The sequence below is a fragment of the Scomber japonicus genome, chromosome 1 (genome assembly GCF_027409825.1).
Source record: "Scomber japonicus isolate fScoJap1 chromosome 1, fScoJap1.pri, whole genome shotgun sequence".
NCBI lineage: Eukaryota > Metazoa > Chordata > Actinopteri > Scombriformes > Scombridae > Scomber > Scomber japonicus.
This window is the reverse complement of record NC_070578.1, coordinates 2,865,727-2,878,906: the sequence shown is the minus strand read 5'-3', so window position 1 is coordinate 2,878,906 and position 13,180 is coordinate 2,865,727. Positions and strand designations below refer to the sequence as shown.

The 13,180-nt window shown below is 40.0% G+C and overlaps 1 protein-coding gene across 1 annotated transcript in view; it reads left to right on the top strand.

The window, feature by feature from the left end:
* The first annotated feature begins 2,290 nt into the window (after window positions 1–2,290).
* Window positions 2,291–13,180, top strand: part of abhd17c (abhydrolase domain containing 17C, depalmitoylase) — a 32,352-nt gene continuing 21,462 nt past the window's right edge. The window contains exon 1 of the mRNA XM_053315760.1: window positions 2,291–3,137. Coding sequence (XP_053171735.1) covers window positions 2,653–3,137 — 485 coding nt within the window. The 5' untranslated portion in view covers window positions 2,291–2,652. The remainder of the gene's footprint in view (window positions 3,138–13,180) is intronic.

Below are 13,180 nucleotides of genomic sequence, written 5' to 3'. Positions count from 1 at the left end.
GCAGACTTATCTTTTATAGTAAAGGAATAGATGATGATTAAATAGTAAAAACGTCCCTAATGTATGTGAAAAAAACAGTCCTGTGCTTTGTACTGAAAGACCTAACCTTTGAGGAATGCTGTGCATAATGTTGATACTGGATGACTCTGCAAACCATGACACATGACACATGACATTTTTACATTACAGAAGGCAGGGCATTTGACTTGATTCAATCCTCTGTGTTCAACTAAGAAATGTATATGAAACTCAAAAACCTGAATGGCTTTGTTTGTTTTCGTCCTCTTATAATTATCATTGGGATGGTTTTAAAGTGTTTTGTGTGTTTTAGGGTGATGGAATAAATGAGCCATGTTTTTTGTAATATTTATAGGCATTGCCAACTGGTTGTTCACTTTATGCTCCTCCACTGTCACATTTCTGTTCCTCAACAAAAGCACCAGGACGTGTGAGAAAATATGCATAAAATAATGCAGGCATAAAAAGCATGTTGCCTTGGTTTTGAAAATTACACTCTCTATAAGCATCTCTGTTGTAATGAAAGGTAGGAACGTGCTGCTCAGCCAACTTTGCTGCAATTCCATAATAATCCCAGACTGACTCCATGATGCTGAGAACAGGGCTCTGTGTGGGCCAAACCTCCTGCTGCCGGACTCCTGCTTCTTGTTCAGGGGCCTGTTTCAGGAAGCAGGTTTAACTAACTCTGAGTTAAAAACTCTAGGTTGACCCACTCTGAGCTGTCAAACTCAGAGTTTTCGGTTTCAGAACAAGTGTTAACAGTTAGTTCAATCAACTCTGAGTCAAAGTAACTCTGAGTGAAGCTCGTGCATGAGGAGATACCAAGCCCTCATCAATGGAGCACAGATAACATGATTCACCATGACAACAGGGGAAACGAAGCGCTCAGTCCTACTTCTCGCCAGAGGAGTTAGAAATATTAATGAATACATGCAGATGATGAGAATATATTTAAGAAAAAAAGCAATACAGTAGCAGCAGCAAAAGAACATGAGCTGACATGGCAGAAAATTACTGACAGTCAACAGTGAGTATTAATGAAAAAAAAGAGAAACATTTTGTCTCGAGTGGTCGACTTATTCAACATTTATATTCTGTGTATGTGTGTGTGTGTGTGTGTGTGTGTGTGCACGGCACATTTAACATTCATGCAGACCCCAACAGGTACAAAACATAGGCCTACTTGGCAGCAACTGAATATGAAATATAAAAATATTAAAGATTTATGTTTTGGGCACTTTCAATATATTCAATATAATTAACTTTCTGTAAATTTAACAGTAGCTGGTATAGAGGCGAGAGAGAGAGAGAGGGGGAGAGAGAGAGAGAACGAGCAAAAGTTCCTCACTGGTATGAACCAGCGACACTGTCACTATGAAGCATGCGCAGTAACCACTTGGCTATCAATCACCTTCAATTACTGCATTTGTGACAGCCCGACAGACGGTTGCCTTAGAAACATTAAACTCTGAACGGAGAGCATGTCCATGTGGTGTCGTACAGATGATACGAGGGCTGAGAATATTGTTCAAATAAATTATCGATTATACAGAAAAATGGAAACACTCAAACAGAACATCATCAGAGAATAATAAAACATCCCAGCAGGGTCCGATCACCCTCTGACGGAGATTTGTGCATAGTATTTGTGTTTCAATATTAACTGACTCTTTAAGAAAAGGACACGTCTGACAGCTCCTTCAGTCTGTCGGCTTCAACTAAAAAGGAGGAGAAACTCAGGGTTAGTTGAAGAAAACCTGCCAACGAGCAGGTTAGGTTCACGGAGTATGTTGCCAGGGTAACTGACTCAGAGTTAAGCTGAACTGGCTTTGTAAAAAACCGAAAAACCAGTTTCCTTAAACTCTGAATCAACTTACTCAGAGTTTTCACTAAACCTGCTTTCTGAAACAGGCCCCAGGACACTTCTTTATAACTGTGGCAGGAATGTTTGGGCTCATTGTCACACTGCAAAATAAATGTGGGTGAATTAGAAACTCTATGATGGTACTGCAGTATGGATCAGACTCTAACAAAGTGCCAAAACTTTGGAGCTCAACAATTAATACAAATATTATAATTATTCATTATTCTTTTAGTTAGTATGCTTAAGTATAAGGTGCGTTTGGCAACTCTACCTGAATGAATGAACAGTAAATATCCAAAATGCACAAACTAAATCTAAAATAAACAGTGACTAATATGAAGTGGCAAACCAAACAAAAGCCGGATAGGATATCCGGTTGGACCGGAAGACCGTCCTGTCTTTAGAACAGAGAAATGGCCGTTCTCTTTCTTCCACTACATTAGCAACAGAGCCTGATGTTAGTAAGTAAGGCGTAAGAAGAGCGGAATCATTAACCCGAGACCAGTCACTACACTCCGTTTAGCTGTGAACTAGTGTGAGGTGAAAGGCTAGTTTTACTTAATGTGTAAAGCTTCATCAAGTGTGACTTTAGTTGTTAGCTACCTGCAGCCGGCTAGCGCGTTAGCTGCACAGCAGAGAGACAGACACACCTGTCGTCCTACTAGTGTAACCTGCCGCCTGCTGATGGGAAACAAGTAGGACTTCACACCAGAGGAGAACTGTCTTTGTGGCTCTATAGACGTTAATTGCCCGGGTTATCCCGTGCATAAATGCCCGAACAAGGCCCCAGGATGAATGGGTTTTCTCTCGGTGAACTGTGCTGGCTGTTCTGTTGTCCGCCCTGTCCCAGCCGCATCGCGGCCAAGCTAGCTTTTCTCCCACCGGAGCCCACCTACTCCATACATACCGATGCTAACGGAGCAACTAGCTTACATTTAACTGAACGGGCGGACTGGCAGTATTCCCAGAGAGAGCTCGATGCAGTGGAGGTATTCAGCACCAGAAGCAGCAGGGGTAACCGGGTTGGCTGCATGTTTGTGCGCTGCGCCCCGAACAGCCGGTACACGCTGCTGTTTTCCCACGGTAATGCCGTAGACCTGGGACAGATGTGTAGTTTTTACATCGGCCTCGGCTCCAGGATCAACTGCAACGTGTTCTCCTATGATTACTCCGGATACGGAGTCAGCACCGGCAAGCCGTCTGAGAAGAACCTGTATGCGGACATCGAGGCGGCCTGGCAGGTCCTGAGGAACAAGTTAGTATGAACAGAGTGATGTGGATTAGTTTGTGTTCATCTACCTCCACCTCTAACATGTTCCCAAATGTTTATGATTGTTGTAACATCTAAGTGAGAGAAAAGGAATACTCTAGTCATAGATTGATAATATGGGCACATATAGGTGGCCTTATCCTAATTAGTTTGAAGCTGTAAAACAACTTGGGTCCAGAAAGCAGTCCGTGGTGTAGTACAGCCAAATATTATGTAAATCTATTTGCTGTAAAAGTTTGCCCCAAACTATCTCACAATGCAATATTTACATTTTATAGATGTCATGTGACTCTACAGCTGTCCATGATTAGATTCATATCTAGAATCTTCATTTATTGCTCACTATAGTACAAAGTCTGCAACATAGAGAGCTGTAAATAAGTCAATTATGACACACTGGACGCACAACAGTTCACTTGTTCCACAGTGTGAATTTTTCAGCGCACTAGAGCATAAACACACTACACTCACAATTCAATCACTTAAACTAAATGGTGAAGTGTAATTGATAATTGGCATTATTATTCAATAATAATTATGAAACACTGGTGTTTCATCACTCTTCACCTTAGAGTGGTTTAAAGTAGTTTGTGTTGGCTCTCTTTAATTTAAATAGAAAGAGTAGACTCTATGTTTAAAGTGCCTTGAGATGACTTTTGTTGTGATTTGATGCTATATAAATATTGATTGGTTGGTTGATTGAAAATGAAGGAAGTTAGACATAAATTGCACTTTAGGTGTGTGCATCTCTCCCTTTTATAATATGATCTGATGTGTAACTAGATACTTAGGTTGTGTTCACACTGCAGGCAAATCTGATTCAAATCTGATTTTTAGGCCTGACTGTCCACACTGTTTTAGCAAGTGTCCAAATCAGATTTGGCTCTGATCAGACTGGGCCACATTAATGACCAATCTGGCAGGTTGCTGTGGCAACGTTGTCAGAGCGGAGGCGTCATCTAGCGTGTATTGTGTGATGTCATATAATTGCGACAGCAACAACAAACCCTCGAGCTTCGCTTGAACGGAGCCATCTCCCCAAAGATTAAGAATTATGGTTTGGTCCTCTGTCCAAGGACTGATGTTTTAGAGGGACGTAGCGTAGAGACGTAGCGTAGAGACGTAGAAAGACGTCACGGACAGTCAAATCCGATATGAGTGTTTGGAGCTGTTCAGACTCAGACACATCTGTCCAAACTTCCTCCCAAAGGTGGTTTCAATCTGGTTTGCAAAAATCGGATGTCATGTGATTTATGACTGTTCAGACTTCATAAGAGCCATCTGGTTCCAATGTAGATGGGCTAAAAATCGGATTTTGGCTTGCAGTGTGAACGCGGCCATAGTCTATAATACAGGGTGGCCGCGGGTCCTTAAAAAGTCGTAAAAAGTCGTAAATCAATTTTCATGAAAATAAGGCCTTAAAAAGTATTAAATTGTCTTAAATTCAGATTGCATGGGTCTTAAATATTTGGGTCTCGTGTCGCCGCGAAAATGCGGGCAATCTGTTTTGTTAGGTCGAATATTTTTTCTCCGGTGCTGCGTTGTGCTGTGTTGTCTATGGTTAGGTCAGAGCGTAGTCTACTGCGCAGCTCGTATTGCGCAGCTCTTGATGGCGTAGGGTAAAGCATCTACAGGTGAGCCTAATTCAGCACTGATAGCCACTCGACTTAAACATGGGGAAATGCAAGTTCAATCACAAATGGCTAGAAAGGAATGAATACTCTTGGTTACGATCGGTGCCTGGCAGTGTGTATGAAGCTAGATGCATTGTATGTCGCAAGGATTTCAAACTTGGCACAATGGGTATCAGAGCAGTTGACTCTCACGTGCAGAGTAAAAAACATCAAGACTATATTAAGGCACGCCACCAGCCAATTGCTAATTTTTGCTCCACTGTTACCACCGCCAGCAATGATGGCAACGCTTCAACGCTGAATGTTAACGTTACAATAGGAAATCCACAGCCTGCAACAAGTGCGCCATCTGACCTCCGATCAATTTGTGGCTCTACGCCAACACTCAGAGCAGAGGTGATTTGGGTGCTGAGGACTGTGACAAGCCATCATTCATGCAGGTCTAATGATGCAGACAAACTAGCAGAGCAAGCTGAGGGTAAATCGGGCACACTCATGGCCCAGCTAATAACCAAGTCAAACGTTCTCAGAAAAAGATACAAAGACAAACTCGCAGAACTCAAAGAGCTTTAGAAAGAGCTGGAGGATAAATCAGCAGAACTCAGGCATATGCCGTAATGTCAAATCAGGCATTTTCTCCCTTGTCCTTACCTTCCTGCCTCTCTGTTTCAATGTTTCAATATTTGTGCTGTTCTAAATGTAGTACACTCTTTTGGGAAGGCTGTCTCAAGTGCCAAGTTGTTTAATATTATTTCATCTTTTAACTTTCAACTTTTTGGTTGATTCAATGGCTGTCACACAAGTTCTATTATGCAGTCCCTCCAGGAATTCGCGATGTCGCGATCGCAACAATCAACGCAAATTCAACCAATCCACGCGATTATGTGCGGGCCTTGCAATTTTGTCCAATCACCGCAACTTTTCCGCAAATTGGAGGAGTGAGGTCGGCAAAAAATACGGTCTGCCGCGACAGTAAACTCAACTAATTCTGTGTGTCTGTGCTGTGTGTGCATGTGTCTGTGAGAGAGATAAATATGGTCAAATAAAATGTTAAAAACGGTGTGAAAACTGTGCAATGAGATCAGAGATGGTGTGTGTGCAATTTTCACTGTCTCCCGCAATTTAATTGCAGCAAAAGTGCTTAAAACATCGCAACATTTACCGCAATTTTTTAAAAATGCTGCCGCAAAATCAGGCGTTATAGGCCGCAACAATCAGAAAAATATCCCGCGAAATCCTGGAGGGACTGATTATGTGAATGTCTTTGCACTTTAAAAGCAGCTGAATTTTTTCTTTTTGCTCTAAAGGAGCAGTATTTTTATATATATACACATACATACATACATACATACATACATACATACACACACACTTGATTTTATGACACTTTGTTCATGGGACTTAAATGTTCTGAAACTATTGCAATAAATTTAATTTAGGACAGTGATGACATTTTTGTGATCTTTTCACATGACACACATTTAGCCGATGTTCTTAAACTCAACCGTCATTTTACCATACTGTCAGTGTGTTTACTTGGAAATATTACTGTATTTCCATCGTACGTTTGGTCTTAAATTTCATTTAGAAGTGGTATTAAAAGGTCTTAAAAAGTCTTAAATTTAACTTGTTTATACCTGTATACACCCTGTAATATGACTGAGGTATGACATCATTTGAACATGGAATGATTCAGTGTGATGTGATGCAATCTGATACAGTTTTTAACATTTGTTCAATGTAGATGTTCCATTTTAAATTAAAACAAACGATTAAAGTTGCTGGGTTTAATATGTTTCCAATAGACACAGTAAGACACAAAAAGACTATGAACAAACATTTTGACGTCTGTGTCACACAGTCATGTCTGGACTAACAGAGTTGTTAGAGCAGTGAACATGCAACTGAGCTGAAATAATAGTAATGATGATATTAAACCGCATGTCTCATTTCATTATGTCTGAAATGCTTCAGTCCAGTCATGTGAACTCATGAGAGCTGCTGAGTAAACATAACATTAACAGCCATGCAACATTTCACTTCAAACAGGATACAATGAAGCAGCAAACTCCTTCTCATCTGATATAATTTCATCTCATCAAATCTGTTCTTTTATCTCCTCCATCTCTTCTATCATTGTATTTCTCATCCCATTTCCTCCACTATGACCTCATCTCATTTATTTTCTTCTCTTATCTGATTCTCTCACATCTCATCTGTAACTATCTGAGTTTCTCATCTCATTTTTCCTTTTTTTTCTTTTATCACAATTCATCTCATTTCATCCCAGCTTCTCTTCTCATTTCATTTGATAGAAACTCTCCTCATGTAATTTAAACATTATCCTTTCTCTCTCTCTTATCTCCCCTTTTCTTTTTCACCTCCTCTTCTTTTTTTATTTCACCTCATCTCCTCTCTGTAATCTCACCTCATCTGCGCTCATGAATTCATCCGTATAATCAACCCTCATCTGCTTAAATTCATTTTACCTCATCTCCTCTAATGTGATCTCATCATGATCTTCTCATTTCATCCCATGTCAGTGTATGTCTTTGTTTCCTGCAGCTGTTTTTCAGGGCCTGAATTTCAGCGTGGGTATTGCGCACAATTTAATTGATTCCCGCAAATCTAACACTTATAATGCGGGAAATTCCCGCACAAATTTACAGCGATCTGCAGCAGTGCTTACTGCAGGACGACTGGCCGGAACCGCTGTGTCAGACTGTCTGACTTTGACCCTGAACACACCTGTAGCTCTCTGCACCTCCCGCGAGCATAACACAGAGAAGCTAACAGTGATATTAATTTTAAGGAAACAAACACAGACCGCTGGTTAAAACATAAATCTACATCATCTGAGGCAGAACCTGCTCAGAAAAAACACCGGAGCCCGAAAAACTAATGAAAACAGCGCCATGTGATGTCACCATTAACAATGTTAATCCTCAGACGGGTAACTGTGACGTTACTATAGTAACAAGATTCAGGCTCAACCGGCTCAGAGTATATGAACACAGTGATATTAGCGGCGCAATGTGTAAAATGCTGCGGTGCTGCGCGTTTTATCAGCTGATGTTACAAAACATCAATTTTAAGTCACTCAGATGTTTCTCATTCAACAGACCTGAAGAGAGAGAGAGTGTGGCAGATTCGACAAAAACCTGATGCTAATGCTACTGAAGCTGAATATAACTGTATAATACTAGAGAACTTGTAATTAAATATAGTTCAGAGAGTAAGTTAACTATATAAAATAGACTCACTGGCTTCCAATCTAATTTAATCCAATACAGCAGCTCTGCTATGAATTCTACATTTATGAAGTTTATACATTTTTTGACAAGAAGGTAAAAATTCTGCTTTATGTTCATTATTTAGTGATTGTGGTGTATTAGGGTGAATTATATTGAATGGTGTTCCTAATATTTTGTCCACCCCATTAACATACATGAGGAGGTACACCACCACCACTTAGTATGACCTCAGTAATAAACAAAGTAGAATTATCACTTTTTTGACAATGTCAACAAAAACTGAAAATGTATAAACTTAAAAAAAAAAGCAGAATGTGTAGCAGAGCTGTTATAATGGATTGAATTATATTGCACATGTGTTCCTAAAGAAGTTGCAGGTGACTGTAGTTCAGAGAATAAAGCTACTAATGTATTTACTAAGTAACTAATTACTATATAATATAGCTCAGAGAATATCTTAAATTGAAGGAAAGTGACAAAATACAATCTGTGGTAAGAATCGGACATGGTACTGCCTACTGTATGTGGAGCTGATTCAGGTGTCTGACCATCACAGAACAAATAGTAATATATGTTTCATTAAAAAGGCTGTTGTTCAGTTTACTGCTTCATAAAATAATCAGTAAGGTTTGACAGATACAATCTGACTACTTTTACAGGATAAAGCTAATAAAGTGGGCAAATAAAGATGAATGTCTGTATAGCAGCATAAATACAGTGAAGCGTTAGTAGTAGTCATTCAGGGACTAAGGATTTCTCACTGACCACTTTAACATCTGAACATGAAGATTCTACACTTTCTTTTTGCAAGCAGGGTCATCATCTAAAATATATAATTGTAGTGTAGTGTAGTGTCCTGTCCTGTCCTGTCCTGTCCTGTAGTGTACTGTAGTGGCTCATCTTGACATCTGGACTAATTCTGCTGCTGTTTGGATCTCCATGACCCTGACTGTCTGTATCACCAGCTTCTTACTGATCAATAGATACTGTTATCAGAATATGAAGTGACCTATGATTATCCATATTGCCCACACCTAGTAATGATTAACTTAGTGTTGAGTGGATGAGAGCGTGTGTGTGTGTGTGTGTGTGTGTGTGTTGGTGTGTTGGTGTGTTAGAGTGTAGAGGAGATGATGCAGGTGTGTGTAGTCATTGTAAACCCCTTCCTCATCTCAGTAATGAGTGCAGCATCTTCACTGTGGGGAGGGATGATTGAGATAGTGGGATGCTCATCATCACATGACAGCGGTCATGTGATGATGAGCAGATGCTGTGACAGATGCTGTTACCCTGAATGTCACCCTTATCAACAGTCTGAGCTCCTCTCACATGAGTGTGACACAAACTGTAGCTTGTCACAGGAGCTGTTCCATTGGCTGACACATGTTGAATGAGCTGCAGGATTTCAGCTCTGATTATGTTGTAAAAAGCCAACTCCTAGCATTTCGCAGCTGAGTCCTCTCAAAAGTCTTTGTGTGAGGCCAGATTGAATTTGTGAACAAAGCACCTGCTTCCACTCCAGCTACAGTCATGTTTGTGACAGTATCAGTCAGCAGCCATGTTGCAGTCAGTGTAATGTGTGTAGCGTCTTACTGACTCGTCATCACTAGCCAGGTTTACAGACTTTTCTTCATTCCGATTGAAGATTTCAGGACAGCTGTTTACATGTGACGTGATCTATTCTGATCTGGTGTTTACATGTGCTGCTGCATTTAATCAGAACAGACTTTTAGGATACTTTAGGAGACTTATAGGATTGTTTACACAGAACATTTTCATTCGGTTTGTGCTTCTAAACCGATTGTAATCGGACTATTAGGCTCCATGTAAACCAGGCTATTGTGAGTATTCAGAGACAATTCAGTGTGGTATATGAACAGTAAATAGATAATGAACAGTTTCCACTACATGCTTTCAACAGCAGCTCAGCACAGGTGCTGAAATTTCACATTGTATACAATAATCAGGACACACACACTCACACTCACACTCACACACACACACACACACACACACACACACACACACGTTATCCACCTTTAGCAGAGAGGATGGGAGTTGTGCCTCTCTGTCTCTCTCTCTTCTGCTGTCTGTCACAACACACACACACACACACACACACACACACACTTGAGGACTTTGAGGCTGAGGCCAGTGTGTACCTGCAGCAGTGAGTCTGACCAGCAGCAGTTTAGATATTAAAAAGATCCAGTGGTTGTTCCAAATAGGTTTAAAATGGATACATATATTCTTTATTGTAGGATGGTGAATGATTTAAGCATTCACTCTAAATACCAGTGACGTGCGGTCAGGGGAGGCAGGTGAGGCCATGCCTCATCTGTTATCATGGAAATTTGCACTATAACGTTATTTTCTATCTAACTTTACCAGTTTCGGATTATTTTTAATTCAAAATCGCTGAATTTTCACATGTACTGATCAAACACTGAAAAGAGACGCGCAGTGAGGCCGCAGCGAGACAAGCCTCACCATGGATTGCGCAATGACTCGGCTTACTGCGCTGGCATGCTATGCAGTGAGACAGTACAGCTGTACAGCTGTCTCTCTGTATGTCGCTATTAACATGTTCAAACACTTTTACTATATGAACTAAATTTCCATAGTTTAGCTGATGATATAATGTACAGTGTTTGTAGCGTGTTTCGTGTGCTGAGCAGCACGGCTGCAAAAAGTCACTAAGTGAGGCACGCAGTTCTCCGACCTCATGGCAGGGGGCGCCCCTGATCCCAGTGATTCTTATTACGACTCATTAGCTGCAGAATAAGTGACAGTAAGCTACAACTTCTACAAACAAGTTATCGATGCTTTTGTTCAGAAGGAGCGCCGCATGGACTTCATTTATAAGTAAAGGTAACCATAATAACGTTTTTTAAATTAAATGTGTTTTTTTGTGTGCTACAGTTTGTATGTGTAAAGAAAGCTGATCTGAGATTTTAAACATAACCTGTTAACTGCTGCCAATCAAATGGTGAATAAGCTACTCTGTAGGGTTCATATGTTTGTAAATCTGATTGTGATGAAGTCAGTGCCTCACCAGACATGAACCTCACCGCACGTCACTGCTAAATACACACACCAGCTGTCACTTATTTAATTTCCTATTTTACCTGCTACAAGTTACAGATAATGATCTTGTTTTGAACCGTAATAACTTAAAACTATAGTTGTCATTATTCTTATCAGCCCTGTATTTCTATGTTGTTGCATGTCTAAAAAGTAGTGTACATATCAGTGGTTGTGTTAGACCTTCTCATTGTGCATCATCTTGATGGACAGATAAGTACAAATGTCATCATAATCTTTTAATACAAATGTAATAGCTTTTGTTTTCATTTCTTTATTTTCATGTTTGAATAATTGGCACAGCTACACCCCTTCGGAGCTGAAGTGTGCACTGACTTGTTACAAAGCATCCAGTGAGTAGGGGTAGGATCTTTCTTAATAGGTTTAATTTAGGTTTGTGTGTCTGTCTGTGTGAGCATCATGTGACACCTCACTGAAAGTCTTCTGTGCCTCTGTGGTCACATGTTATCAGTAGCTGTTGGCTTTTTAAACAAACTTTGCACACTCAGCTGCTGTGACATTTTCCTATAGTATGTATGGATGGCTGAAGTAACCTAAACTAACACTGTAACACTGTCATTGAGCTGTTGCTGTCATATTAGCTTGTAGGGGTGTGTCCAAAATTCGATCCATCAATTAATATCGATTTTCTATTTAAAAATTCGATATCGATTCAAAATTCTGTGAATCGATTTTTTGGTCATATCTGTTTATGACACCTGAGTCATTACACTTGTTTACCTTTTTTTATTGTCAAGTCAAGTGTATCTTTGCAAAGCAGAGTGTCACTCTGTCTCAGTTGGGATTGAGGTTATAATAAATCCTGGAACTTCAAATTTAGGTGTCATCTTTTAAAACCCACACATACAACAGCACAGGCAGTGTTTTCCTGACCAGCCTTTTCAGTGTGTTGTTAAACTACAAACCAGCTCGCCATATCCTTAACTCATTCAGAGAGAATAGATGGAAGCATGAAATTTAAAATGATAATTATAATTTGAGAGTTTACAACTTTGTCTTGTATTTGAACTGACATGCTTATCCATAATCTTTATGTGCATTTTTTGAAAATCATTGGTTACATGATGACAACATAATTCAAAATGACATGATTTAAAATGCCACTGGTCTTAAGGGTAAATACACATAGATGCTATCATGCTAGTTCCCAGTGTTGGATCAGACTCATGATTTAACTTTACTCTTGAAGAATTTGGTGTCCACACATGATTGCGTGTTAAAAATATTGTCTGGCTGAACAGAAACAGAAACTCTGGGAACATAAAATTGAATCGGATCGGATCGAAGTTAAAATCAAATCGAATCGGGACCCTGTGAATCGGAATTGAATCGATTCAGGAAATCATTGACAATACCCAGCCCTATTAGCTTGTAACCATAGATTAGTGATTGTGAACATAGGTGTGATTAATGTTCCAGCTGACAGTGAAGAGCCAGTGAAAGCTGACCCTTCAGAGAGACCTGGCCAAGCATAAAGCACAGTTAATCATTAGACTCTCCTCAGGGGAGCTCAACACCTGAGGAGCGAGTTTATGTTTATTCAATACCTTTTTAATTACATTTAGTGGAAAATCATTAAGACTGTGCCCTTAAACATCAGTGTGATTTCATAGTGGTATGTCTGTTACTGAGCCTGCAGGGCTCAGCTCAATGAAGCAGCAGCAAAGACTTTGAAGATAAAGATTTGTTTGCACAAAGATCAGCTGGCTTGACATTTTGATAATTGTTAAATGAGTTTATTACACCTGTTCTTCCTCTTTGAAATTACATTCCCCCTACCAGGCTTTGAAGATACACTCCCTGATGTTGCTGTACTGCCCAGTGGATACCCCCCCCCCCCCCCTTTCTACACATACACACTGGTTCAGAACGTCATTGTGAGCCCTAAGGAAATGTAGGAATACATTATCATATTCCAGTAAGCCAATTTGGCTTGTTTTCTGTTATTAATGTTGCAGGAATCACATCAGTGTGAATGTGAGCTTTGTGGTGATTGTGAAATTCTGGGCTCATAGCAATACACATTTTTATTTTG